Source organism: Felis catus, chromosome B4 (assembly GCF_018350175.1).
Source record: "Felis catus isolate Fca126 chromosome B4, F.catus_Fca126_mat1.0, whole genome shotgun sequence".
NCBI lineage: Eukaryota > Metazoa > Chordata > Mammalia > Carnivora > Felidae > Felis > Felis catus.
This window is the reverse complement of record NC_058374.1, coordinates 133,988,641-134,015,844: the sequence shown is the minus strand read 5'-3', so window position 1 is coordinate 134,015,844 and position 27,204 is coordinate 133,988,641. Positions and strand designations below refer to the sequence as shown.

The 27,204-nt window shown below is 38.5% G+C and overlaps 1 protein-coding gene across 2 annotated transcripts in view; it reads left to right on the top strand.

Annotated features, from left to right (window-relative positions):
• The window catches only part of SLC25A17 (solute carrier family 25 member 17), a 46,895-nt gene extending 20,102 nt beyond the window's left edge, over positions 1 to 26,793 (top strand). The window contains exons 2-9 of one of the 2 annotated variants that reach the window (XM_003989284.6): positions 5,502 to 5,562; positions 7,968 to 8,034; positions 9,435 to 9,586; positions 19,554 to 19,670; positions 21,310 to 21,455; positions 21,541 to 21,636; positions 23,974 to 24,056; positions 25,978 to 26,793. In XM_003989284.6, coding sequence (XP_003989333.1) covers positions 5,502 to 5,562; positions 7,968 to 8,034; positions 9,435 to 9,586; positions 19,554 to 19,670; positions 21,310 to 21,455; positions 21,541 to 21,636; positions 23,974 to 24,056; positions 25,978 to 26,125 — 870 coding nt within the window. In that variant the 3' untranslated portion in view covers positions 26,126 to 26,793. The remainder of the gene's footprint in view (positions 1 to 5,501; positions 5,563 to 7,967; positions 8,035 to 9,434; positions 9,587 to 19,553; positions 19,671 to 21,309; positions 21,456 to 21,540; positions 21,637 to 23,973; positions 24,057 to 25,977) is intronic. The other variant, XM_019835635.3, reaches the window with a different exon arrangement.
• The last annotated feature ends 411 nt before the right edge of the window (positions 26,794 to 27,204 follow it).

The following is a 27,204-nucleotide window of genomic DNA, read 5'->3' as shown; positions in this document are numbered from 1 at the left end:
ATCTTTAAAAATATATATTTGCCTAAACTAAATATGTGTTAGCTAAAACTAACACATGCTTATTGTTAAAAAAAAGTTAATAATTACATGGAGGGTCAATGAGGGAAATGGGGTTACCTTTAATTCCTTTCCTCTCCTCACATATTCACTGTTAAGTTTTTGTGTGTGTGAGTTTCCCAGATTGTGTGTGTTTGTGTTGTGTACACTTTTATTTATTTTTTTGAAGTTTATTTATTTTTGGGAGAGGGAGTGTGCATGCATGTGACCACGAGCAGGGTAAGGGCAGAGAGACGGAGAGAGAAAATCCCAAGCAGGCTTCATGCTGTCAGCAGAGCCCAACGCAAGGCTCACTCTTGGAAATCATGAGATCATGGCTTGAGCCGAAATCGAGTCGGATGCTTAACTGACTGAGCCATTTAGGCACCCCGTATTGTGTTCACTTTGATAAGCGGAAGAGAAGAGTCAAGTTAAAAATCATTTATGTCTTGACTGAAAAAAGATTGAGAATAAGATAGAACCGTGAACGGGGAACTAGGAGTCCGAGAGCTCTGGGTTCTGACTCAGCCTCTGTCACTCGGGCTTTGGGCATACCTCTTCACCATCCTGGCTCAGACTCCTCAGTTCTCAGGTGACAGGACTCCACACAAGGTGATCCAGGTGCCACTGCCATGTAGGAATTAATTTATTTCCCAAGATCTAATGGTTAAATGCCAGAGAGGGATGGTAGAAAGTTGTAACTAAAAATATTTCCTCCTGGTGAGACACCAGAAGGTTGTTTCTCTGGAAATGGATTCTTTTAAATCGTAATTAATGTTCAGCAGTAGAACTCCCACTCAGATGGTTAGAATTCTGTGGGACTCAAAATAATGGATTTATTTTTATGCCTCTCTGGCACAACAGTATTGTACATCGTGGTTATCATCTCAGTATTTTGTGCCTTCTAATTTTATGTCAGTGAACAGACAGTCCTAGGGAGGGGAGAAAAAAACCACTGAGTATTTATGAAAGAGGAATTTAATGCAAATTCTAAAAAGTCATGTGCTTTTATAGCTCGGCATAAGACTCGCATCTATAATAAATATTGTCCTTCAGGTAGCAGCTGCTTAGGAAAACGAAAGCAGTCATCTGTGTGTTTGCTTGGTGAGGAGACAAATATAGCAAATCCCCAATGTACAGAATAGCTGTGTTCCAGATTTACCTTTAGCATTTTGAATACATTTTCTCATGGATGTTCGGTTTATTTATAGGTGCATACAGTCATACATGAATTAACAAGTTCAGGGCTTATGCTATACCAGGCTCTATGCTGAGTTTCCAGACTGGTACACAAAAAAAGATTTGACACCTAAAATAGGTCCCATACTAGCCCCCTTTTTTTTCTTTTCCAGTAATTTTTAGTAGTATATTAGTAAAATTTTTTTCAAGTATTAATTACAACAGTGGTTAAGAGCGTGAACTCTGGAGCCAGGCCGTCAATGTTCAGACACAGATTCTGCCACTTACAAAGTGTATAACTTTAGGAAAAGTTATAAAACTTCTTGGTGTTTTTTTTTTCCTCGTGTAAAATGGAGAGAATACTAGTACATATCTCATCAGGTTGTTGCGAGGATTAAGTGTTTTTGTTTTTGATTGTATAATTCACATAATATAAAATGAACCATTTTAAAGTGTACAGTTCAGGGCCACCCATCTGGCTCAGTCCAAAGAGCATGCAACTCTTGATCTCGAGGTCCTAAATTCAAGCCCAATATCGGGTGTGGAGATTACTAAAAAACAAACTTTAAAGTGTACATTTCAGCAGTACTTAGTACATTCACAGTGTTGTGCAATTCCTACGTCTATCATTCCAAAACGTTTTGAATAAACACAACGTAGTATATATACACAATCGAATATTACTTGGCCATAGAAAGGAATGAAGTACTGTTACATGCTCCAAAGTGGATAAACCTTGAAAACATCATGCTATGTGAAAAAAGTCATACACAAGAGGTCACATTTTGCATGAGTGTTTTTATATGAAATATCAGAGTCAGGCCTGAGTGGAGGGGGAAATAGAACATGCCTGCTTTTCTTTTGAGGTGATGAAAATATTTTGGAATTTGATAGAGGTCGTGGTTGCACGGCATTGTGAATATACTAAATGTCACTAGTATACTTTTAAATGTTTTTTTTGTTTGTTTTTTTGTTTTAGTGTTTCTTTGTTGTGTGTGTGTGTGTGTGTGTGTGTGTGTGTGTGTGTGTGTGTGTGTGTTTTGTGAGACCACGAGCAGAAGGGGGCAGAAAGAGGGAGACAGAGGATCCAAAGCAGGCTCTGTGCTGACAGCAGCAAGCCCGATATGGGGCTCCAACTCACCAACCATGAAATCATGACCTGAGCTGAAGTCGGACGCTCAACCAAGCCATCCAGGCGCCCTGAATGGCATACTTTTAAATGGTTAATATATGTTATGTGAATTCCACTTCAATTTAAAAGTGGTAATGAAGCCACTTGATCAATTAGACTGGCAAAAAATTCTTAGGCGACCAAAGCCAGCATCTGCTTAATTCTGAGGGTTTCTACTCTTCTTTCTGCCTCCAGTTGATTTCCCTTACTTTCTTGTGAGCTCAGCTAAGCATTTAAAGGATGTTTGTTATATTTTTTTTATGTTATGTAACAGTACTAGGTATTTTGCACCATGTTGTCTAGACCACCATATTGCTGGAAATGGAAGCCCTCATTTTACCCTTAAATTTTTAACTCTCACATTTAAACTTAGAATAACAAAACCTGGAATAAATGTGTGTGTCTGTGTCTGTGTCTTCTCCTTAAATAGGTAAAACTGGTAAGCTTTTCATTTCCTCCCCATTCCACACTCCTCCCCCCTGCCTATGCATGTTTACTGCTGCTGGCCTCCAGGGGAATGTGATGAAAAGGTGGCATTGTCTTCCTGCAGGGTATACAACGGCAAGCTTTCTGGTCTCAAGAGTTTTTCCTAGTTTCCCCCATTCTGACTGAGTGTTCCTGACAGATAAACCACCTGAGACTGAGACACCTGACTTCAGTTGTTAGGGTACCCAACTAATCAACCAGAAAGTCACCCCAGAGCTCCCTTCTGCTTCCCAGTGCTCATTCTCACCATTTGTAGTAATCCTGTTGTATTAGAGTTCTATTGCTGCTGTAACAAATTACCCCAGATTAAGTGGTTTAAAACAACACAGATTTTATATCTGTAGGTCCATAGGTCAGAGGTCTGATGCAGGTCTCACTGAGCTAGAATCAAAGGTGTCAGCAGGGCTGTGTTCTTTAATGGAGGCTGTAGGGGAGAATCCATTTCCTTGCCTTTTCTGGCTTCTAGAGACACTTGTATTCCTTGACTAGTGGCCCCTTTGTCTAAAAGCCATCAGTAGTGGTTGAACATGCACATTGCCTTACTCCCACGTATTCTTCTAGCTCCTTCTACTTTTAAGGACCCTTGTGATTACATTGGACCCACTCACATAATCCAGAATAATCTCCCTATTTTAAAGTCGGTGATCAGCAACCTGCCATGTAGTACAATGTGTTCACAGGTGCTGAGGATTAGGCCATGGACATCTTTCAGGGGACTGTTATTCTGCTTACCACACCTATCTCCTGTGCATTTTGTCTGTGAGTTCTTTCAAAATAGCCTCACTGCTATCCTTTTAATTTCTGGTCCACCAATAGACCCTTCTTTGTTTTTCTATACAATACTTTCATATATAAGCCTTTTCTGTGATTATTAGTGATTGGAATGAGGGAGGAGGCAATGCTGGGTTTTCAGTTCACTATCTTGATCTAGTCTTTCCACTACTAATAAATTTTACACTTGATCTTAGTCAAAAGGCCGAGAAACAATTCCAGTACTAATAAATTTTAAAAAGTTTTTTTAGTTTTACTAAATTTGACTCGTTTTACTAGATTTGAACTTTTTATGTTAGTTCCTGAGGAGGTAATAGACCATTGAGCTCTTTGGACTGGCTGTTCTCTTTATCTTGGTGTAAGATGTACTTCCCTTTAAGATTTCAAGGTAGGTAGGCAGGGGTTTCTAAGTTAGGAACTTTGGGTGTGTGTTTAAAGCTGGCAAGGAAGAGGAATGGAGATGTCCCAATTGTTTGAAAAAGTTTCCAGACAGGATTTTTCTGCCTGAAATGCCCCGTTTATGCAATACCGGCATGGACACGTAGTACTATGCAATAGGAAAAAAAATGCCACAGCCTTAATAACCTTAGTAAGCATTGTCCAGCTTTGCAGTCCTCATTTTTCTTGGAAATTGCCTGTAACGTGAGCAAGGATGCCAGAAGCATCTCTGTAGACTATAAGCCTTTGTAGGTCCAGTGTTCCTTGGGACATCAAATATTCCCTAGTCCTTACTAGAAAAGAACATTTATATTGGAGTCATCAAAAAAGCATAAATAACTGAAGGGTAAGTTGAATAAATATTTCATTAATCTATGTTATACAAAGAGATAGAGTGAATAGTCTTATAATCCTGTAGAGGAGACATATAAACAAGTGCCGTGGGAACACAGAGCATGAACAACATATTGTAATGTAACCTGATAGGCAGGGGGTAGTAACATTCAATCTGAGGTTTGAAGCATTCTAATAGGACAATACAGTGCTCTCCCTTGTCAAACAGGCTGACCTATTTAAATAGCTAAGCGATCTGGCAAATGTTTCTTCTTATCTATAAAGTTGACCTAATTTCCAGTTGTTACCATGATTAAAATATTGTACATAACCATTATTAGATCAGTAGCTCAAAACTTGATACTCTGCCTGAGAATATATACCAGTGGGCCTCCATCTAGGTTGAGAACCATAAACCCACCTGGAGATTTCATCTGTATAATTTCTTCCCTAACTATATGCTTGTGGTTTTTATCTGTCATAAAGTTTTATGAATGGAAAGACCGGTTGCTGGCTTCTTTCCCAGATAATTTTTATCATTGTGTTACCCTGGATGAATTATTTATAGAATATTGAGCTGAGATTGTCCCTATTTTATTTCAAACACAAGTAAACAAAGCTATTGTAAAGAACAATATGATTTTTATACCTCTTTTACTTTGTGGTAAATATATTGACTAAGCAAAGAGACTAGAAGTATTTATCTGTTTTATCACTAGATATTTTGGCTTGTAAGGTTATCAGAGAATAGGAACACCAACTGATCTATAAAAGGTTAAAAAAATCAATTTATCTGCTATTTTTTATGTGTGTCCTGGGTTGCAAACCTCTATGTTTTTCTCTTCAGGGACCCACTTCATTTTCTTTTTCAGTATGAGAGAGAAAAAGATTTCTTCTGGAAAATGAAATACTTGTGTTTAAGTGTGTAACTTTAGAACTTGAACAGAAATAATCCCAATATTGTATATGTCTGTTCACTGGAAATCTGATTTGACCCCCGGTTAATAATGAACTTTTGTTCATTTAAAAGTTGTGGCTCTTTATTTTTGTGAAACTATAATGGCTAAAGTCTTTTCAAATTTTTCAGGGAAGTGTGACAGCAATGACAGTATTCTTTCCCTTGGATACAGCTCGACTTCGACTTCAAGGTGAGTAACTTTTCTAGGCATCATATTCTTTTCATTTGGTGTCAGGAAACAAACAAATTTTTCTAGTAACGTAAGAATATCTGTTTTGTTAGGGATCTACCCTTGTCCTTTTCCACTGACTTTAAATACTGCTCATCAGTGCTGTTTCCTCATTAACAGAGAGGCGTTCATAAATGAGTCATAGCCTCAAGCATTCTCTAATCTGAGAGAACCGGAGTGGGCTTGCTTTAGTACTTTAGAATCATTACAATTCTTTCCAATAAACAATATGACTTTTTAAAAAAGATTTTATTATTTTTTTTAAGTAATCTCTACACCCATTATGGAGCTCGAATTTACAACCCCAGGATCAAGCGTTACATGCTTTACCAACTGAGCCAACTAGGAGCCCCAACAATATGACTTTTTAAAGGCACAATGTGGAGAGTTTTTGCTGGGAGTAGATCTTCTCAAAAGAGAACAGAGAAGAAATAGGAAATGCATTGAAGCCAAACACCCACTGTCACTGCTAAATTGGGCATGTAGTCTTAGTTTGCCTTTTTTGCATTATTGGACTGTGCAACCCTCTATAATTCCTGCTTGTTTTTCCCTCAGTATTTTTCAACTTGAAATTATAAACCTGTGCCAGAACTTACATGAAGAAATAAAAGAGTAAGATTAGCTTTGAATAAACTAATTCCTACAATAAAACCCTTCATGGCTATTATTTTACATTAATTTTAGAGTTTTGTGATTGGTAATAATTTCACATGACTCAAAAGCCAAAAATCTATAAAACGATACACAGTATGGTGGAAAATCTCACTGTAATCTGCCCCTTCTTTCCCTCTCTTCTCTCCCTTGCAGATAATGTCTTTATTAATCTCTCAAATAGTCTTGCAGAGTTTTGTTATGGAATAACAAGCAAATAAAAAATATATATATAGGGGCACCTGGGTGATTCAGTTGGTTGAGTGTCTGATGTCAGCTCAGGTCATGATCTCAAGGTTCTTGAGTTCGAGCCCACATCAGGCATGCTGCTGTCAGCCTGTCAACGCAGAGCCTGTTTCAGATCCTCTGTCCCCCTCTCTCTGCCCCTCCCCAACTTGCACGCTCCCAAAAATAAATAAATATTTAAAAAAATAATATATACATTCTTAGTTTTCTCCCTTTCTTACACAAAAAGCATTTTTGCTACACTGTTCTGCACCTTATATTTTTCACTTAACAGCATATTGTAAATGCCTTCCAAATCAATGCTTTGGGAGCTTCTTCATCCTTCTGACTGTAGAGTGTTCCATAGTGTGGATGCTCCATAACCTGTTTACCCTTCCCCCTTTCTAGATTCTTGGGTGGTTTCTTCTCTTTTGTAGAATAGATTTGTTCATATGCTGCTTTGTTTTTGTAAGTCCAATGTGATAAATTCCCAGAAATGAGATTGCTGGATCAAAGGGTGAAACCTGTTTGTAAATTTTTTTTTTTTTTACAATCGTTGCATTTGTCTTTTATTTTATTTTTATTTCTTTTTTTTTTAATATAATTTATTGTCAAGTTAGCTAACATACAGTGTTTACAGTGTGCTCTTGACTTCGGGAGTATATTCCTGTGATGCATCACTTACATAGGACACCCAGTGCTCATCCCAAAAAGTGCCTTCCTCAATGCCTGTCACCCATTTTCCCTGTAATGTTTTTTTTAATGTTTATTTTTCAGGGAGAGACAAAGTGTTAACAGGGGAGAGGCAGAGAGAGAGAGGGAGACACAGAATCTGAAGCAGGCTCCAGGCTCTGAGCTGTCAGCACAGAGCCCAACGCAGGGCTCAAACTCATGAACTGAGTTTGAGCCTTCCTAGGTGAGGCTCTTAGGTGCTGAGTGAGCCTCCTAGGTGCCCCAATTCTCATCCTTTTGAGACCTTTTAGTTTTTAGATTAGGAAACCGAACACAAGCCTAAAACTTTGAAAACTTGAGTTTTAATCCTGGCCCTGCTGCCAACTACATGTGTCCTTCACAGCTTTTGTGTCTGTAGCCTCTTCCCTAACAGGGAGATGGTAATTTATTTCCACTCTACTTTATAAGATGTTAAGATAAAAATGAGAATATGTGACTTTGAAAAAAAAAAAAAAAAAGCCCCAAACAAGATAAGCCTTATGAAATAGAAGATCTCCTGTCACACCTTTGCTTTGGAAATTAGGTGTTGAATTAAAATGCTTTATGGTTCGTGAATACCAGATGAAACCCAAGGGATCCACAGTTGGGAATTGAGCACATGGGAACAAGGAGGGTTGTTGAGTTCTGAGGCAAGCTAAGGAGCTCAAATAGGGCGGGAGATCGCTCAGGTGAGGTAAATGGCATTTCAGTGAAACTTGCTGATGCTTAAGATCATCATTCTCAGATTTAGTTTAAATGTATATTCTTTCATCTTATAGTTGATGAGAAAAGAAAGTCCAAAACTACACACATGGTGCTCCTGGAGATCATTAAGGAAGAAGGCCTGTGAGTACCAACCACCTTGCTCGTCCTTGTTAGAGCAGGCAGCCTGTTGGGAGATTGCCAGGCTTCTGGCAAATCTGCACTCTCTCTTCCCATTCTCACAGCCTTACAGTAGTTGTGGATTTTAATTGCCCAACTTATAAGTACATAATTGTTTTCACCTCCTTGAAGTTCTGTGGTTGGCCATTTTGACTCTTAATCATAGAGTCTTCCATGAAACCAATGCTTTATGGTTTTGTTTTGTTTTTTACAGTGAGCTGAAGAAGGTGATAATTTAGTTTGTTCTATGATATATTGAGACAGATTATGTACTTCTTTTGGTTGTTTTCTTTTTACTTTTTATTTGGAAATAATTTCAAATTCACAAAAAATTATGAAACTAAAAATAGTACAAAGAATGTCAGTATATGCTTTATGCAGATGGACCTATTACACTTTTTCCCATTTATTTTACCATCTGTGCTCATATTCTTTCCCCTCTCACCCTCCCTCTTCTCTGTTACACACACACACACACACACACACACCACACAAACTTTTTTCAGAATTATTTAAGAGTAAGGTACACACCATACATCAAAGCTTTTACCCCTATCACATTAACAATTTTAAAGAACATAACTCCCCTCCCTTTTTTTTTTAATAACATACTTCTCATTTTAACTTTGCCTCATGTTTCTTTATGATTAGATTGAAGCTCTGCATTCTTGGCCAGAATAATGCATAGGTGATATCGTGTCCTTAGGATATCACATCTGGAGTCACATATTGTCCACTGGCCCATCATTGCTTAATTATGGTTTCTCAGATTTGGGTTAGCCACTGAATAATTTTTCCTCTCTTGCAACTATAAACAGTCTGTGAAGAGAAACTTTAGTATCAGTATTAAACTCAAAAATTCCTGCTTTTTCCGTGGCTTATAATTGATTACTATATGATATTATTTTGGTGCTTAAATTGTCCCAGGTGTGGCTAGTAGGAGCCCTTCAGCCATGTTCCTGTGCCCTTATAACATGCGCCCAACCACTTCTTTTTTTTATACTTGCTATCTATATTTTCTTCATTTTAAATGCTGTTACCTTGTAGTAAAATGTGAGTGATGCCACATTTACTAATAGCCATGAAGAAATTGTCTCTAATCTTACATAGTAACTTACTGAAGGAAGTCAATGGGAGGAAATCAGTAAAATCAATCATTGAAAGTGTGTTGTTTCTTTGGCATCATTAATGGTAGTTGGTTTGGGTATCTTTCAGAATATGAAATACATGTGCAGTTTGGAGCATGTTGTAATACAGAAGTGAACTTCGAGAATATGTGAATGATCAGCTTTTCCTGGGACTTTGCCCATTTCTACTGGCTTTTGTCCAGCATCTTTACTTGGCTTATTGTGTTTTTCCTCTAGCCTGGCACCATATCGAGGGTGGTTTCCAGTTATCTCCAGTCTGTGCTGCTCCAATTTTGTCTATTTCTACACTTTTAATAGTCTCAAAGCAGTCTGGGTCAAAGGTCAACGTTCTACTACTGGAAAAGATTTAGTAGTTGGATTTGTTGCAGGTAACAAAGTTTTCTGAGTATAAAATTTTTTATATTTTAATATTTATCTTGTGGTTCATATATTCTGTAAAGTTTATTTTAGCACAAATTAATGCTACAAAGAATGTAATTCGTTTTCTGACTTAGCTGTGTATGTGTGTGTGTGTGTGTGTGTGTGTGTGTGTGTGTGTGTGTGTGTGATAAAAACACATAACATATAATTTGCCATTTTAACCATTTTTAGTGTATACTTAAGTAGTAAGTTCATTTATATTATTGTGAAACAGATCTTCAGAACATTTTCAAACTCTATAACCATTAGACAGCAAACTCTCCCTTCCTCCCTCCCCCTGATAATCACCATTCTACTTTCTATTTCTGTGAATCTGACTACTTGAGATGCCTCATATAACTGGAATCATACAGTATTTGTCTTTTGTGACTGCCTTATTTCATTCAGCATAATGCCCTCAAGGTTCATTCATGTTTTGCTCTTTTTTTTTTTTTTGAGGCCAAATACTATTCATTTGTATGTATATACCACATTTTGTTTATCCATTCATCTATTGATGGGCATTTAAGTTGTTTTGGCCTCTTGGCCACTGTGAATAGTTGCTGTTATGAACATGGGTTGTGTAAATAAGTCTTTTTGAGTCCCTGCTTTCAGTTCCTTTGGATATATACCCAGAAGTGAGGTTGCTGTCATATGGTAGTTTCTTTCTTTTTTTTTTTTTTTTTTTAATTTTGTGAGGAACCACCATACTGTTTCCCACTGTGTCATATAATCCCACCAGCAGTGCACAGCGGTTTTAAGCTCTCCACGTCCTTACCAGCTCTTGTTATTTTCTGGGTGTTTTAGTTTTGATGGTAGCCATCCTGATGATGATAACCATCCTGATAGTGAGGTGATATTTCATTGTGGTTTGATTTGCATTTCTATCGTTTCATATGCTTGTTGGCCATTTGTATGTGATCTTTGGAGAAGTGTCTATTCAAGTCCTTTGCCCATTTTTTAATCAAGTTGCTTGATTTTTTTGTTGTTGAGCTGTAGATTTTTTTCTTATTTTTTTTATTTTAGAGAGAGAGAGAGCATGTGAGCAGGAGAGAGGGGCAGAGGGAGAGAAAAACCATATATATATGGTCTTTAATCCATTTAGAGTTAACTTTTGTATGTGGTGGAAGATACAGGTCCAACTTCATTCTTTTGTATGTGGATATCCAGATACCCAGTTTTCCTAATACCATTGAAGAGATCGTCCTTTCCTATTTGAATGGTCTTAACATCCTTGTGGAAGATTGTTGACTAATTACACAAAGGTTTATTTCTGAGCTGAGTTGGCTTACTTTTTTCTTTTTTTTAAGTTTATTTTTTTTTCAACGTTTATTTTTATTTTTGGGACAGAGAGAGACAGAGCATGAACGGGGGAGGGGCAGAGAAAGAGGGAGACACAGAATCGGAAACAGGCTCCAGGCTCTGAGCCATCAGCCCAGAGCCCGACGCGGGGCTCGAACTCACGGACCGCAAGATCGTGACCTGGCTGAAGTCGGACGCTTAACCGACTGCGCCACCCAGGCGCCCCTTTTTTAAGTTTATTTATTTATTTTGAGAGACCAGCTACCCGTCTAAATAAATAAACTTAAATAAATAAATAAATGATTTAATTGAAAAACAGTTACCAGGGGGTGCCCGGGTATCTCAGTCGGTTAAGCATCCAACTTCAGCTCAGGTCATGATCTCGCGGCTGATGGGTTTGAGCCCTACCCAGGGCTCTGTGTTGACAGCTCAGAGCCTGGAGCCTGCTTTGGATTCTGTGTCTCCCTCGCTCTCTGCCCCTCCCCCTTGCACGCTCTTTTTCTCTCTCTCTCAAAAATGAATAAACATTAAAAAAAAAAATTAAAAAAACAGTTACCAGGCTAGGAGTTTTCATGTCCCCTCAGTTTTCCTCTTTACCTGTATGAAACCACAGATGTTTTGGGGCGCCTGGGTGGCTCAGTTGGTTGAGCGTCTGACTTCGGCTCAGGTCATGATCTCACAGCTCGTGAGTTCAAGCCCCGCATCAGGCTTTGTGCTGACAGCTCGGAGCCTGGTGCCTGCTTCGGGTTTTGTGCCTCCCTCTCTCTCTGCCCCAACCCACTCGCATTCTGTTTCTGTCTCTCTCAAAAATAAATAAACATTAAAAAAAAAATTATGAAAGCACAGATGTTTCATGGCTTGGTCTCTGAGCCTTTCTTCCACGTAATACTCCCATTTTGGTCTTAAGTTGATTTTATCTAATTAACTTTCACTTGTACCAGGTTTTTTTAAATTGAGATATAATTAACATATAATATTATATTAGTTTCAGGTATACAACATAATGATTTGATATTTATATACCACCATAGTAATTCTAGTAAACATCTATCACCACACAGTTAATTTTTTTCCTTGTGGTTAGAACTTTTTTTTTTAAGATTTTAATTTAAGTAATCTCTATGCCCAACATAGGGCTCCAACCCACGACCCCGAGATCAAGAGTCACATGCTCCAGGTGCCTAGGTGACTCAGTCAGTTAAATGTCTAACTCTTGATTTTGGTTCGGGTCATGATCTCATGGTTCATGAGATTAAGCCTCTCTGCCTCTCTCGCTGCCCCTCCCCTGCTCGGTCATGCATGCTCTCTCTCAAATAAACATTTTTAAAAAAAAAGGGGGGGGCACACCTGGGTGGCTCAGTTGGTTGAGCATCCAACTTTGGCTCAAGTCATGGGTCTTGCGGTTCGTGTGTTCAAGCCCCGCGTCTGGCTCTGTACTGACGACTCAGAGCCTAGAGCCTGCTTCAGATTCTGTGTCTCCCTCTCTCTCTGCCCCTCCCCTGCTTGTGCTCTGTCTCTCTCTAAAATAAATAAACGTTAAAAAAATTTTTTTTTAAAAAGAGTCACATGCTCCACTGACTGACCCAGCCAGGCGCCCCTGTGGTGAGAACTTTTAAGATCTACTCTCTTAGTAACTTTCAAATACACAATACAGTATTATTAACTGTAGTCATTATGGTGTACATTACATCCCCGTGACTTACTTATTTTATAACTGAAAGTCTGTACCTTTTGACCCCCCACCAGACCAAGTTTTACATAAAGAGTATAGCACACAGGATTTCATTCTTTGTGGAAATGAATACTTGGAGGTAACAGAAGACACGAACAGAAGTTTCTCCAAAGAAGACATATACATGGCTAACAGACACATGAAAAAATGCTCAATGTCACTCATTATCAGGGGGAAAAAATCAAAACCACAATGAGATACCACCTCACACCTCTCAGAATGACTAAAATTAATTCAGGAAACAACAAATGTTGGCGAGAATGCAGAGAAAGGGGAACCCCCTTACACTGTTGGTGGGAATGCAAACTGGTGCACCCACTCTGGGAAACAGTGTGAAGTTTCCTCAGAAAGTTAAAGATGGAACTATCTTATGACCCAGCAATTGCACTACTAAGTATTTATCCAAAAGGTACAAAAATACTGATTTGAAGGAGCACATCCACCCCAATGTTTATAGCAGCACTATCAATAATAGCCAAATTATGGAAAGAGCCCAAATGTCCATCAACTGATGAATGGATGAAGAAGATATATATATATATTATATGGAATTATGGATATATGGAATATTATATATTCCATATAATGGAATATTACTCAAATGTCCATCAACTGATGAATGGATGAAGAAGATATATATATATATATATATATATATATATATATATATATATATATATATTATATGGAATTATATATATGGAATATTATATATTCCATATAATGGAATATTAGCCATTAAAAAGAATGAAATTTTGCCATTTGCAGTGATGTGGATGGAACTAGAGTGTATTATGGTAAGCAAAATAATCCAGTCAGAGAAAGGAAAATACCGTATGATTTCACTCATATGTGGAATTTAAGAAACAAAACACAGGAGCATAGGGGAAGGGAAGGAAAAATAAAATAACATAAAAATAGAGAGGGAGGCAAACAATAAGAAACTCGTAACTATAGAGAACAAACTGAGGGTTGCTGGAGGGGAAGTGGGTGGGGGGATGATCTCAATGTGTGATGGGCATTAAGGACGGCACTTGTTATGATGAACACCTGGTGTTATACGTGAGTCATGAATCACTAAATTCTACTCCTGAAACCAATACTATACTATATGTTAACTAACTGGAATCTAAATGAAACTTTGGAAGAGGAAAAAAAAGAAAGTGTGCCCAACTGCACAAAGTGGCTTGTGATCTAGCAAATATAATGCCTTAAAAAAGTAAAAATTTTAAAAATCCTAAAAAAATGAATACTTGTAGTAAGTAACTCAGGATAGAAACCCAGGAGTCATTATAGCAAGTGCTGCCTCACCCTCCACATTTGTTTGGTCATCAAGAACCATCAGTCTCAACCAAGAGCACACTGTATACACTGCATATTAGCTAATTTGACAATAAATTATATATATGTAAAGGAACCATCAGTCTCAGGGATGCCTGGCTGACTCAGTCAGTAGATCATGTGACTCCTGGTCTTGGGGTCATGAGTTCAAGCCCCATGTTGGACATAGAGATTACTTTAAAAAAAAAAAAAAAAGAACCATCATCATTCTGTCTCCTAAGTATCTCTAGAATCTGTTCCCTCTTTTCCATATACATAGCCATTTCCCAAAATCAAGCACCATCATCTCTCACCTGGACCATTGTTCTATTCTGTTCTTGCCTCTGAGGTCTTCCTCACTAACCTACTTTGCATGGTCTTGCCCAGCTAACCTTTCTGGAAGAATAGTTTTCTAACACTGTCATAACTCAAAGAACTCAAGTTTGAGATTTGTTCACTTGGAAAAAAAAAGTCAGAATAGATCCTGAGATGTCTTATACAGAAGGGATCTTCCTTTTTACACAATTGCAACAGATGGCAATCTAGTATTATCCTTAATACTTGAGACCAAGTATTTGTAATGTCTTGATTTTTTTTTTTAATGTTTATTTATTTTGAGAGTGTGCATGAGCAGGGGAGGGGCAGAAACAGAGGGAGAGAGAGAATCCCAAGCAGGCCTGTGCTGCCAGCACAGAACCTGACACAGGGCTAGATCCCATGAACCGTGAGACCATGACCTGAGCTGATATCCAGAGTTGGATCCTTAACCTACTGAGCTGCACAGGTGCCCCTGTAATATCTTGATTTCAATACATTTTAGATTCTATGGTTTTATGTATTTACATTTAAAAGATTACGAGTCACAGTCAAGGACTAGCTCATATAACTTTCCATGAAACTGCTAATTCATGAGATATATGATGAAATCTTCTTTAATTTTTCAGAGATGTTTATTTGCTAATATCTCACATCCCATTCTCCACCAGGCACACAACACCCTTGTTATTTTCTCTCACTGTGCTCTGCTTGTTTCCTTTCTAACTGTTACACATCTGCCATTACAGTAGATTCCCCTATACCTAACACTGCTGGACTGGTATAGTAGAGCACTTAGTTTTTAAAAGTCATTTCACCCTCCCCCGTTCATGCTCTGTCTCTCTCTGTCTCAAAAATAAATAAACGTTAAAAAAAAAATTTAAAAAAAAAAAAAGGGCGCCTGGGTGGCTCAGTCGGTTGAGCGGCCGACTTCGGCTCAGGTCATGATCTCAAGGTCAGTGAGTTCAAGCCCCGCGTCAGGCTCTGTGCTGACAGCTCGGAGCCTGGAACCTGTTTCAGATTCTGTGTCTCCCTCTCTCTGACCCTCCCCCGTTCATGCTCTGTCTCTGTCTCAAAAATAAATAAACGTTAAAAAAAAATTTATAAAAGTCATTTGACCTAGGGAGTATCATAAATAGCATACTTTGTATTTTATTTTAACTTAAGATGTATATATGTATATTTTAATCCTTATTTATTTTTGAGAGGGAGGGCAGAGAGAAGGAGACAGAGGATCCGATGTAGGCTCTATGCTGATAGCAGAGAGCCTGATGTGGGGTTTGAACTCAAGAATGCGAGATCATGACCTGAGCTGAAATCAGTTGCTTAACCGACTGAGCCACCCAGGCGCCCCTCATTTTTTTTAGTATATGGCCAAGGTATATCAGTCCACTATGGGAGTTTTGTGCCTTTTCTTGTACATACTCCATATTTGCAGAGTTTTGCCTGCATAACAGATACAATTGACATAATTAGGTTGGAGAAAAGACATAGTATCAGTCTAATTCACTTACATTCTGTAGTGTCTTCTTGAGTATGTGAAAGAAAGGTGCAATGGGTCTGTGTCAGTTGTGAGCATCATCTGTTACATGTCTTCTCAGAGAGATGGTGGAGAACTGCTGTCCTGAAGCCCAAATCTGATTATGTTATCCCCAGCTTCAAACCCTTCCATGTCTGCCACCTGCAAATAGGATAAAGTCATGGCACCTGTAGTGTAAAAGGATGAGAACCCAACATACAAGATCTGTGTTGATACTGCTTACCTCTAGCTTGATCTCTACTGGCTCCCATCCTCTCTTGGAAAACTGATTCCTTGAATATACTAATCCATTTAATAACTCCATTCCTCTACAACTATTGTTGTCTGTCCAATACTAACTGTTGTTCATCTGATATACAGCGTCCCCACTCCTGCCCCCAAACAAAGGATTATCCAGCCCAGAATCAAAATGTCAGTTGTATCACAGTTGAGAGACACTTGGTCAAATGGATTTTGTCCTCCTTTATAATTCTGAGATTCTCTGATTATAGGTTGTCTTTTTCTGAAGGTAGGGAATTCTTTGGAAATGCCTTTTTGAGTTTTAAAATTTTCCTTGTAAAATGTTTTTTCACATCTTAATACCTATGCATTCTTAGAACCACTTTTTCTTTTCCTGCTGTGGGCCATGTCATGTACTAAAATCACTGTAGAAATGAGTTTCTTCGTCTCCAAGGAGTACTGGAAACAGTATTATTGTTATTCAAGTTCTGCTCGAAACATAGAAATTTATTACTTACTGTATTTTCATAGGAAAAAGACTCATATAGCTTGATACCTTGGGAAAGGATTTGGGAACAGAATCTTAAGGAAAACTTAAATGAAGAAGATAATTGCCACTTTTATGAAATCGGGATTTTTACCAATAACTGTTTTTGAATGCCAGTGGTGTTACTGTTAGGACAGTTCATATTCCTCTCCTGCCCTCCGGTCTTTAATCTTGTAAGGTGGATTTGTTCCCCCTTGGGTGTCAAGTTGCATTCCTTCATAGGGAGCCCTATGGTTAGATTTACAGCCTTGATCCGCCTACCCTTTTCCTTTATCAGTAGTAATTGCACTTATTTCCCAGAGGCACACACATAATTAGCAGACTTTCTGATGTTTTCTCTCCTTTAACAAAGAAGACTCACTGGTGATAAAACTATTTTGTTTTCAAGATTCCAGAAGTAAATAGCTGTATTCCAATTATTCCCTGAATCAGTGAATACTATTTTAGTATGTGTGTTCAGTTACTGTTCATCTCTTCTTACTTGTGCTTCTGTTTTCTTATAAATGATTTTTTTACAAATAAAAATAGAATCATTCAAATTGAAAGAAAAACAATTTCTTGTATTTAAGTAGATAAAGTGTTAGTATTCCCATCTTCGAGCTGAAGCATCAGCCACAGCTTGGAACTGAAAGAAGAATTTTCTACCCAGGTTTGTAAATAAGCAGAGAACTTTCTTTCCCCTTCAGCCATATCCCTCGTGCATTAGTGACAGTTGGAATCCCTCATCATGACCATTTGTAGCTTGTTTTTTTCCCATGGAATGCTGTCCTTTGCTTGATTATATAGGTTGTAAGTTTTTAGTAAAGTTTTGAATCCTCAAATATTTTGAGTGTCTTTTCTCAGAACTCGTAAAATTATAGTGGCCAAAAAATACCTCTCCATCTATTTTGGCTTAGAGGATGAACAAAGTACTTGAACTTTTCAGATACAAAGCTTTGAAATACTAATGTTTTCACAAGGATTTTATGTACTCTTCTTTAGATGATGTAGTGCATTTTTGTACTTGAGATTGTTCTTAGAACCCTCTCCATTTTCAGCTCATGTTAATAACAGAGATATGAAAGCAGAATTTTTTTCTTTTTCTTTCTTTTTTCTTTTTCTTTTTCTTTTTCTTTTCTTTTTTTCTTTTTTTTTTTTTTTTTTGTGCAAAAAGGTGATTTTATTAAAGCATGGGGACAGGACCCATGGGCAGAAAGAGCTATGAAAGCAGAATTTTCAATGATGGTTACATCTTAACTGAGGCTGCATTGCCTCAGTTGTGTGTGCCTACCTCTTGAATAGAACATGAAAGGAATTTTGATTTCTAAAGAATTTGTTTAACAGACAACCCATTTCATTTGTATAGGAAGGTATGTATGCTATGTCTACAGTATCCACAGAAGCCTGTGATCTCTGTTCCTGAGCTTTCCTGTCTTCATGTTAAAAAAAAAAAAAAAAAAAAAAAAAAAGTAGACTGCTCAGTAGTACCTTCTAGTCTGATTTTTCCGGCTGTTGATTTTTCAGTCAAGTGATGTGTACATTGAATAGGAAGACATTATAAAGTCTGGGCAAAAAGCCATTAAAAAGTCATGTACTGATACTCTTCTGTCATGGTCTTCTGGGCACTGGCACTTTTTAAAAACAAGACGAGCAAGAATCTCTAGGTAAGGCTTTTTCAGGTAATGATCAATGCCTTACGTGACAATGCATGAATACAGTGAGTCATAGCTTAAAGATGACTCAAGTTATGTGACTCTTTAAAAATATAATAAATACAGCTCATAAAATTTTTTGATGTCTTTCATTTTGAGAAATGTGTTCTCATGATGCTCTTAAGAAAGGGGTAACAAAATGTCTCTCTTTAGCAACTGTATACAGCAAATGAAAAAATTGTACTTGAATCTCTTGGCTGTTTCCTCAAGCTTGTCTTTAGTTAGACTGTGTTTTCTGAATAGTGTGTTTTGAGATTCCTTAAATCAAAACATTCTTTCTCCTGTTGTATTTAAATGACTTTAGTAAAAGTAGATTTCTCTTCCTTAGGATTTTGCCTCTTGGTTCCTCAGAGCATGGCTAGAGCCAGACAGCTTTATGTGTGGTTGTTTGCTGAATTTGTTCATTGGTTCATTTGTTCAACATTTATTTAACAAATATTTATAAAGTATCTACTATGTGTCAGGCACTTTGTTACAACTCTATCTGGTATTTTTTTTAAATCATTCCAGGACTGATGAGGAATATTTTAAAATTTCAAGATGGTGTTAACTTGGGATCATGTGTTTTCAAAAAAGAAGCACCTGGCTCATTGTATTGTTCCACTCTGAGGCAACTTTGGGGGGCCAAGACCCCCATCCTTAAGCTTGTAAGGATCGCGATGCTTGCGGAGCTGTTTCAGGTGTTTTGTGGTGGTTCATAACTACTGCTTGCTGCCTGCCTATCCTAATTCCCTAAGTGATGAGGAACTCTTCTGTGAGCCTCTATCTAGTCCCTGGTGAAGCTCTTTCAAATGTCACCACTTTCTCCCACCTGTCACCCATTGTACCAAATCCATACTCAAAACCATGTAAGCTACTTACGTGAGAGTTGTAAGTTGTGTGTTTTATCAGATATTGTCATGGACTTAGCATGTGATCAATAAGCCTTCTGTTATTTTAAAAATGTACATAAGGCTAGATCAAAATTGCTGCTTTGGATGCTCTACAAATTGACAAATAGATCACGTCCTGTTACACAAGTGAGGAAACTTGCTCTTTTCACGTGGAAAGTGTTGCTGCCAGCCAGTTTGCTATCTGCAAGGCTTCTGAATTGCTTCTAACAGTAGTGGCTTGTGTTGTACCCTGTCACAGAGACACGCCTTACCTCAGGTCTCCCAGTAGGTCAGTGGCAGAAATAGAAATGAAACATCGGTACATAGATGTAAGGTAAGACAGGAAAGCTTGAAAGGCTACATTTTGCTTTCCCTTTGTCTCCTCTTTCTTTTGGAAGGTGTGGTGAATGTGTTGCTAACAACTCCACTCTGGGTGGTAAACACCAGACTGAAGCTGCAAGGGGCAAAATTTAGGAATGAAGACATTGTACCAACCAACTACAAAGGTATTATTGGTAAGTGTTTCTTGGGTAAGTTCCTATTTAAGGAGTTTCTTTTCTCTATCTGGAATTTATTGCCTCCATAATGCTGCCTATCCAAGAGCCTCAAATCTTGACATCTAACAGTGAGCATTTGTTTAGCTCATGTGTCTGTGGATTGACAAGAATTTGACTCGTTGAGGCTGGGGCCAGCCTGCACATATTCTTCTCTTGGTGATGGCAGAAGCACAGGAGGACACGTCCAGTCGTACAAGGATATTTCCAGCCCCTGTTCACATCTTGTTTGCTAACGTCCTTTTGGCCAAAGCACATCTCATGGCCAAACCCAAAGTCAGGGGCTAGAGAAGTATACTGTTGTTACATGGACTATTGGTGGAAAGGGGTAAATATTTCTAAAAAATAATCTACACTGTTGTGGTTTTTATTGTTGTTGTTGTTTTTTAGTGTTGTCTTTGGATAAAACTATCTTATTAATATCTGATGACTTTGAGCTTAATAGTACTACATAACCTGGTTCTCCTTTCCCATGTTTCCATCTTTGTAATGAGAACAGTAGTTTCCTTATTAGTCAGATCCTATATAATGGACCCAGGGAGCTATCTCTTGTTGTCCTGGACTTTGCTATGAAACACATAGGGTATCAGTTCACAATTCTCTGTAATATAGAGTTCCCAATGGTGGTGGTGGTGGTGGAGGTGGTTATTACTTAGGAAAACCTGACTTTCTTTCTTTCTTTTTTTTTTTTTAATTTATGCATTTATTTTAATTTTATTTTTTACTATTTTTTAATTTACATCCAAATTAGTTAGCATATAGTGCAACAATGATTTCAGGAGTAGATTCCTTAGTGCCCCTTGCCCTTTTAGCCCATCCCCCCTCCCACAACACCTCCTGTAACCCTCGGTTTGTTCTCCATATTTATAAATCTCTTCTGTTTTGTCCCCCTCCCTGTTTTTATATTATTTTTGCTTCCCTTCCCTATGTTCATCTGTTCTGTGTCTTAAAGTCCTCATATGAGTGAAATCATATGATGTTTGTCTTTCTCTGACTGACTAATTTCGTTCAGCATAATACCCTCTCGTTCCATCCACATAGTTGCAAATGGCAAGATGTCATTCTTTTTGATTGCCCGGTAATACTCCATTGTATATATATATACCACATCTTCTTTATCCATTCATCCATCGATGGACATGTGGGCTCTTTCCATACTTTGGCTATTGTTGATTGTGCTGCCATAAACATGGTACATGTGTCCCTTCGAAACAGCACACCTATATCCCATAGATAAAGGACTAATAGTGCAATTGCTGGGTCGTAGGGTAGTTCTGTTTTTAGTTTATTGAGGAACTCCCATACAGTTTTCCAGAGTGGCTGCACCAGCTTGCATTCCCAGAAAACTTGACTTTGTAATGCCAGATTGTCAGGAAGAGTTATCTATGATTTAAGTTGGTGTCTCAATAATCTGGTGACTGTCAGTGTCCAATGATTATCAAAAAGTAGTTAACTGATGAGGTTGCCCCCAGAATATCATTGCAAGAAGGAAATTTTAATAGAACCAGTATGATTTGTGTTCTGGGCACGTTTGAACAAAATTCACATTGTGTTGTCCAGTTAGGGGATTGTCCTCAAAAGTCCTTGATTTCTTGCCTAGATGCTTTTCACCAGATCATTCGAGACGAAGGAATCTTGGCTTTATGGAATGGCACATTTCCTTCCTTGCTGTTGGTCTTCAATCCTGCCATCCAGTTCATGTTCTATGAAGGTTTAAAACGGCAACTTCTAAAGAAACGAATGAAGGTAATCCCTGATTGTGAAAGCAGCAAATAATCTCAGACATTGTCTTATTTGCATTGATGTGGTTTCTTCTTTTTTCGCTTTCCAGCTTTCTTCTTTGGATGTGTTCATCATTGGTGCAATATCCAAAGCGATTGCTACCACAGTCACTTATCCCATGCAGACGGTACAGTCAATTCTGAGGGTGAGTGCTGGGGTTCTCCTTGCATCTAATCAAACAACGTTCTAAAATACGTGGTGTCTCAGGGTGCCTGGGTGGCTCAGTTAAGCATCCGACTTTCGCCCAGGTCACAATCTTGCGGTTTGTGGTTCGAGCCCTGCTTTGGGCTCTGTGCTGACAGCCTACTTTGGATTCTGTGTCTCCCTCTCTCTCTGCCCCTTCCCCACTCATGCTCTGTCTGTCTGTCTGTCTCTCTGTCTCTCAAGAATGAATAAACATTTAAAAAAAAATTTTTTTTTTTAATTTTTTTTTCAACGTTTATTTATTTTTGGGACAGAGAGAGACAGAGCATGAACGGGGGAGGGGCAAAGAGAGAGGGAGACACAGAATCGGAAACAGGCTCCAGGCTCTGAGCCATCAGCCCAGAGCCCGACGCGGGGCTCGAACTCACGGACCGTGAGATCGTGACCTGGCTGAAGTCGGACGCTTAACCGACTGCGCCACCCAGGCGCCCCCAAAATTTTTTTAAATAAATAAAATATACGGGTGCCTGGGTGGCTCAGTTGGTTGGGCGGCCGACTTCGGCTCAGGTCATGATCTCGCGGTCCATGAGTTTGAGCCCCGCGTCGGGCTCTGTGCTGACAGCTTGGAGCCTGGAGCCTGTTTCAGATTCTGTGTCTCCCTCTCTCTGACCCTCCCCCATTCATGCTCTGTCTCTCTCTGTCTCAAAAATAAATAAACATTAAAAAAATAATAATAAATTTAAAAAAATAAAATAAAATAAAATATATGATTTCTCTGTTTAAAACAGTGTTAACAAAGCAATAGTCAGTTGGTAGGCTGGAGCATTCCTTATGCATTTTTTCATTTGTTTGATATATTGCCCGCTAGGCTAGCTGTCACTTGGTTTCCTGTTTGGTTTGGAACAAAGATTATATTTGTAATTTCCAGTTAACATAGTGTCTCAGAAAACCCAAATGTGGGGCAAATTTCTTTAACAACCTTGGGAAAGTATAAGTTTGTTTCCTTCTCATGAAAGGTGATTTGGTTAGGTTAATCTTTACAAAATCAGAAGTTGATTCCTTTAGTTCATTCAGGAGGAATTAATGATTTAATTTTTCTGAAGAGCTTTCAAATTTCTGTTTTTTTCATTCAATTATTTAATGCCCACTCTGTGTGAGGAGCTGGCTACACATGGTGAATAAAAATCCTAATCCCTGCCCTCCTGGAGGTAACAGAGGAAAGAATGAACCAATAAATAAGCAGAATAAATAGGTTGTTATAAATTGAGAAAAGAGCTATCTAGGAAGTGAACTGCATTCTGAGATTTAGTGGAGGGGGGCATGGTGCAGATGTTCTTAGATGGGATGATTGAAGATGACTGGGCTCCTCTGAGGAGGCATGTATAAAAATCAAGACTTAAAAGAACCTAAGGATCCAGGTATCAAAGAGCATTCTAGGTAGAGGGAACATGTTGTGCTAAGAGCTTGGTGAATATTGGGAAATGTAAACAGGCCACTGTGGCTGGAGAGTGGGCTCCGGATGAGATTAGGAAAGTAGCAGGGAAGCCTATAAGTGAGGATTCTAGATTTTATTCTCACCTGAGTGGGAAGCTTTTGAAGGCCTTTTAGCTAGGGCGTGGTGTGATCTGATTTACAATTCGAGAAGATTCCTCTGGTGGTTCTGTGGTGAATTGGTCATAGGGCTAAGAGATAAGGGTGGGAGGGCAATCAGGAGGCCATTTCCGTAGTACAGGTAAGAGGTGATGGTGGCCTACACTGAGGTGGTAGCAGAGGAGAGGAGAGAGAAGACATGGACAGATTCACAATCAGTTTTAGAGAAAAAAATTCAAAGTATTTATGGTAGATAAAATGGGGGTGATAGTGAAAGTATTTCAGTTCAAAAATTTATTACTTTCTGTTAGAAGTATTTCTACTGATGTGCTATTTTTAAATTGATACTTAATACAAGGAATTCAGCAGCATCTAAATAAATGTATTTTGATACTTTTACAGTATAAACCTGTAATGTGAAGAGCTTAGACCGAAGAGGTTCTGATTTGTGGTTATCAGAACTTTTAAAGGACTGGAGGGCAAACCATACCATCAGTATCTAAATCTTCATTGTGGGCATGTTTGTTTTCTTTTGAGGTAGAGTTTTCCCATAATTCTCTGTAAAGTGAAAATTCTCATGCTTGATTCATTGAAAAATATTTCTTATTTTCACTTATTTTATTGAAAAAGAGAAGATTCATGAAATCTACATAGTAATTGGATATTTTTATTACTGTATACTATAAGCCCTTACTCAAACATAATTTCCTCTGCAAGTAGAAATTGATCTTTTTTTCTTCTTCCCCAGTTTGGACGCCACAGACTAAACCCAGAAAACAGAACATTGGGAAGTCTTCGGAATGTTCTCTATCTTCTTCACCAACGAGTAAAGTGAGCTTTGTAAATGCTTCACATTCTGTCCTGTCTTTCAACAGCCATCTCTGCCAGGGAGTAGCTAATTCTGCTTAACTTGCACTACTGCCTTGGCAGTGGTAGCCTAGAAACCTCTTCTTGCATGTTGTGCTCAGACATTTCTCATTTTAGGGGCTTAGTGCAGTATGATAGCGTTTGGGGAAGTTACAGAAAAGTTCAGGTCTTTATTCTTTGTTACTTAGAAATATATGGGACTCCTGTAGAGAGGGAAGGCTCCTATAATCTGATGTAGAGACTGTTCTGCCCTAGTAGTGCTGTCATCAGTGGTATATCCTGTGACTTCTCTTGTAGATCCAAATAAACAGATATTATAGAGCAGTAGTCATAGTGAGAGAAGGAGGGGGTAGTAGGAAGAGTAAGAGTAATTATTGTAATGATGACGACAGTGATGATGATGATAAGAGTAGCTAACATTTTGAGTGTTTGCTTTGCAGCAGACCCTGAGCTCCGTGCGTCACGTGGGTAATCTCACTTAATCCTAACAGTAGCCCTGTGAGGCAGGTGCCTTCATCATTTCCCTGAATTCATTTCACTTAAAGAAGCTGATCCTTAGGGATGTCAAATAAGGCAGGGGCCTCCTTTGAAGCAAAAGCTGCCATAACTTTCTGTTCCTAGATGTAAGATATTTTGAAAATAAATATATTGTAAAAACAGAATATGCTTGGGACACGTGGGTGGTCAGTCAGTTAAGCATCTGGCTTGGACTCAGGTCATGATCTTGCAGTTCATGGGTTCAAGCTCCACAATCAGGCTCTGTGCTGACAGCTCAGAGCCTGGAGCCTGCTTCGGATTCTTTGTCTCCCTCTCTGTCTGTTCCTCCCATGCTCACACTCTGTCTCTTGGTGGGGGGGAAATTGTCTAAAAAAATCCAGAATATGCTCGGGATGAAAAAAATCAAAGATAAAGAATTGGTATAAAGTAAAAACTATAAATAATCACCATACCAAGTGTTGGCAAGAATGTGGAGCATCGAGAACTTTCCTTGTGCTGCTGGTGGGAAAATGAAATGGTACAATGACCACTTTGGAAAGCAGTTTGCCATTTTCTTCAAAAGTTAAACATAGAACTACCATAGGACCTAGCCATTCCAGTCAATTTATATACCCAAAAGAAGTGAAATATGTCTGCACAAAAACTTTTATACAGATATTAATAGTTTCATTTATAAGAATCAAAAACTGAAAAGAACACAGATGTCCCATCATCGAGTGAATAGATACACAAATTATATATCTACATAGTGAAATACTGCTCATAAAAAAGAAGGACTCTCTAATGTTGTATACATGCAACAATATGGATCTCAAAATAATTGTGCTGAGTGAAAGAAATCAGACAAAAAATTCATACTGTATGATTCCACTTATATAAAATTTGGGAAATGCAAATACAATATCCACACACCACCCCACCCCCCCTTATCTACAGTTTCCCTTCCCATGGTTTCAGGTGTCCACAGTCAGCCATGGTATGGAAACAGACGATCTTCCTTCTGACTTATCATCAGAAAGTCAATAGGACCTAGCACCAAGTCCCAATGCCTGTGTCATCCGCCTCACTCCCCCTCAGACCAGAGATGTTATGAGAGAGAGAGAGACCACATTCACGTAACTGTTATTTCAGTATATTGTTGTTCTATTTTATTATTAGTTTTTGTTGTTAATCTCTTACTGTGCCTAATTTACAAGTGAAACTTTATGATAGGTGTGTATGCATAGGAAAAAAATAGGGGGTTCAGTACTACCCACGGTTTCAGGCGTCCACTGAGGGTCTTGGAATGGATCCCCCCGGGGCTAAGCGGTGGCGTGCCTCTTTGATGCGAGAGTTGACTTTTGTGAAGAAAACCTTAACTATTTTTTTCAAACCTCTTTCCTCTCAGGCGGTTTGGAATAATGGGACTCTATAAAGGCCTTGAAGCCAAACTGCTGCAGACAGTCCTCACCGCTGCTCTCATGTTCCTTGTTTACGAGAAACTGACGGCCGCTACCTTCACAGTTATGGGGCTGAAGAACGTACGCAAGCGCTGAGACACCTCGCCCCGCAGAGTGCAGAAGGCTACTCAAGATGCGGGCTTCCCTCCGTGCGAAGGGAAGTGATTCTCTTTTTACTCTTGGCTGCCTGCTCCATGAATTTTACCCTCATAGGCTGGAAAAGCATCTAAGGGTAAACATGGAATAGAGCCAGCTGGACCTGTCGACCACTTCATTTTTATGATGGTTGGCTGAATTTTGTTGGGGAGGTTGGTCTGATGGTCATATGAAAAGAAAACATTATTGAAAACGTAAAAATGAAAGATTGTGGGTGTTTGTTGTTTTTCTTAAGGGGAATGACTGTTGCTCTCGTGTGTTATCTTTTCCAGTTAAAATCTTTCTTAAATTTACCAGCTGTTCTTTTTCCCTGAACCCCCAGGTTCTAGGAATGTATTTAATACCATGTAATTCTCCTCTTAGGCTTTTGTATGTCTTAATCTTGGTATTTTCCTCACTAAACATACTATGATTATGCCACAGGCATGACTTTATTTTTGTTGAGCTTTATTCCTCCTCCTTAAGGAAAGGTGTCGTCTTTAGTACATGAGCTGTTTATTTTGTGGGAGAAATGAAAACAATTCATCCCAAATGATTCTCTTATGAAGTATTTGTAAACATCACTTATTCATTAGTACTTGACATAATTAAAAAATATTTATTTTGAATCAGGCTTTTCATTACAAAAGGCTTGAAGTTTTATGTTTTTCCATACAAGCCCCATCAAGTCAAGCCCCAATAAACTGTCAGCACAAAAGACATTTCAAAAAGTTGCCCCTTATTCAAGTATCACATTGGGTTTACAACCAGATGGTAAAAATCATAGAAAAGAGAGAGAGAGCAGACACCTTGTTTAGGCTCTGGAGTATTCTCTTCCTTTACAAAATCCTGGTGAAGGCTGTATATTTTGAGAATAAATGTCTGATCGAGGTGATTTCTATTTGGGAACATCCCTTATAGCCCTCCCACTTGGAGTACCTGCATCGAGCAGTGTCACTGACATCACTCGGGAGCTTGTGGGGCACGTGGACCCAGACCTTCTGAATCATAGTCTACGGTTTAACAAGATCCCTGGGTGG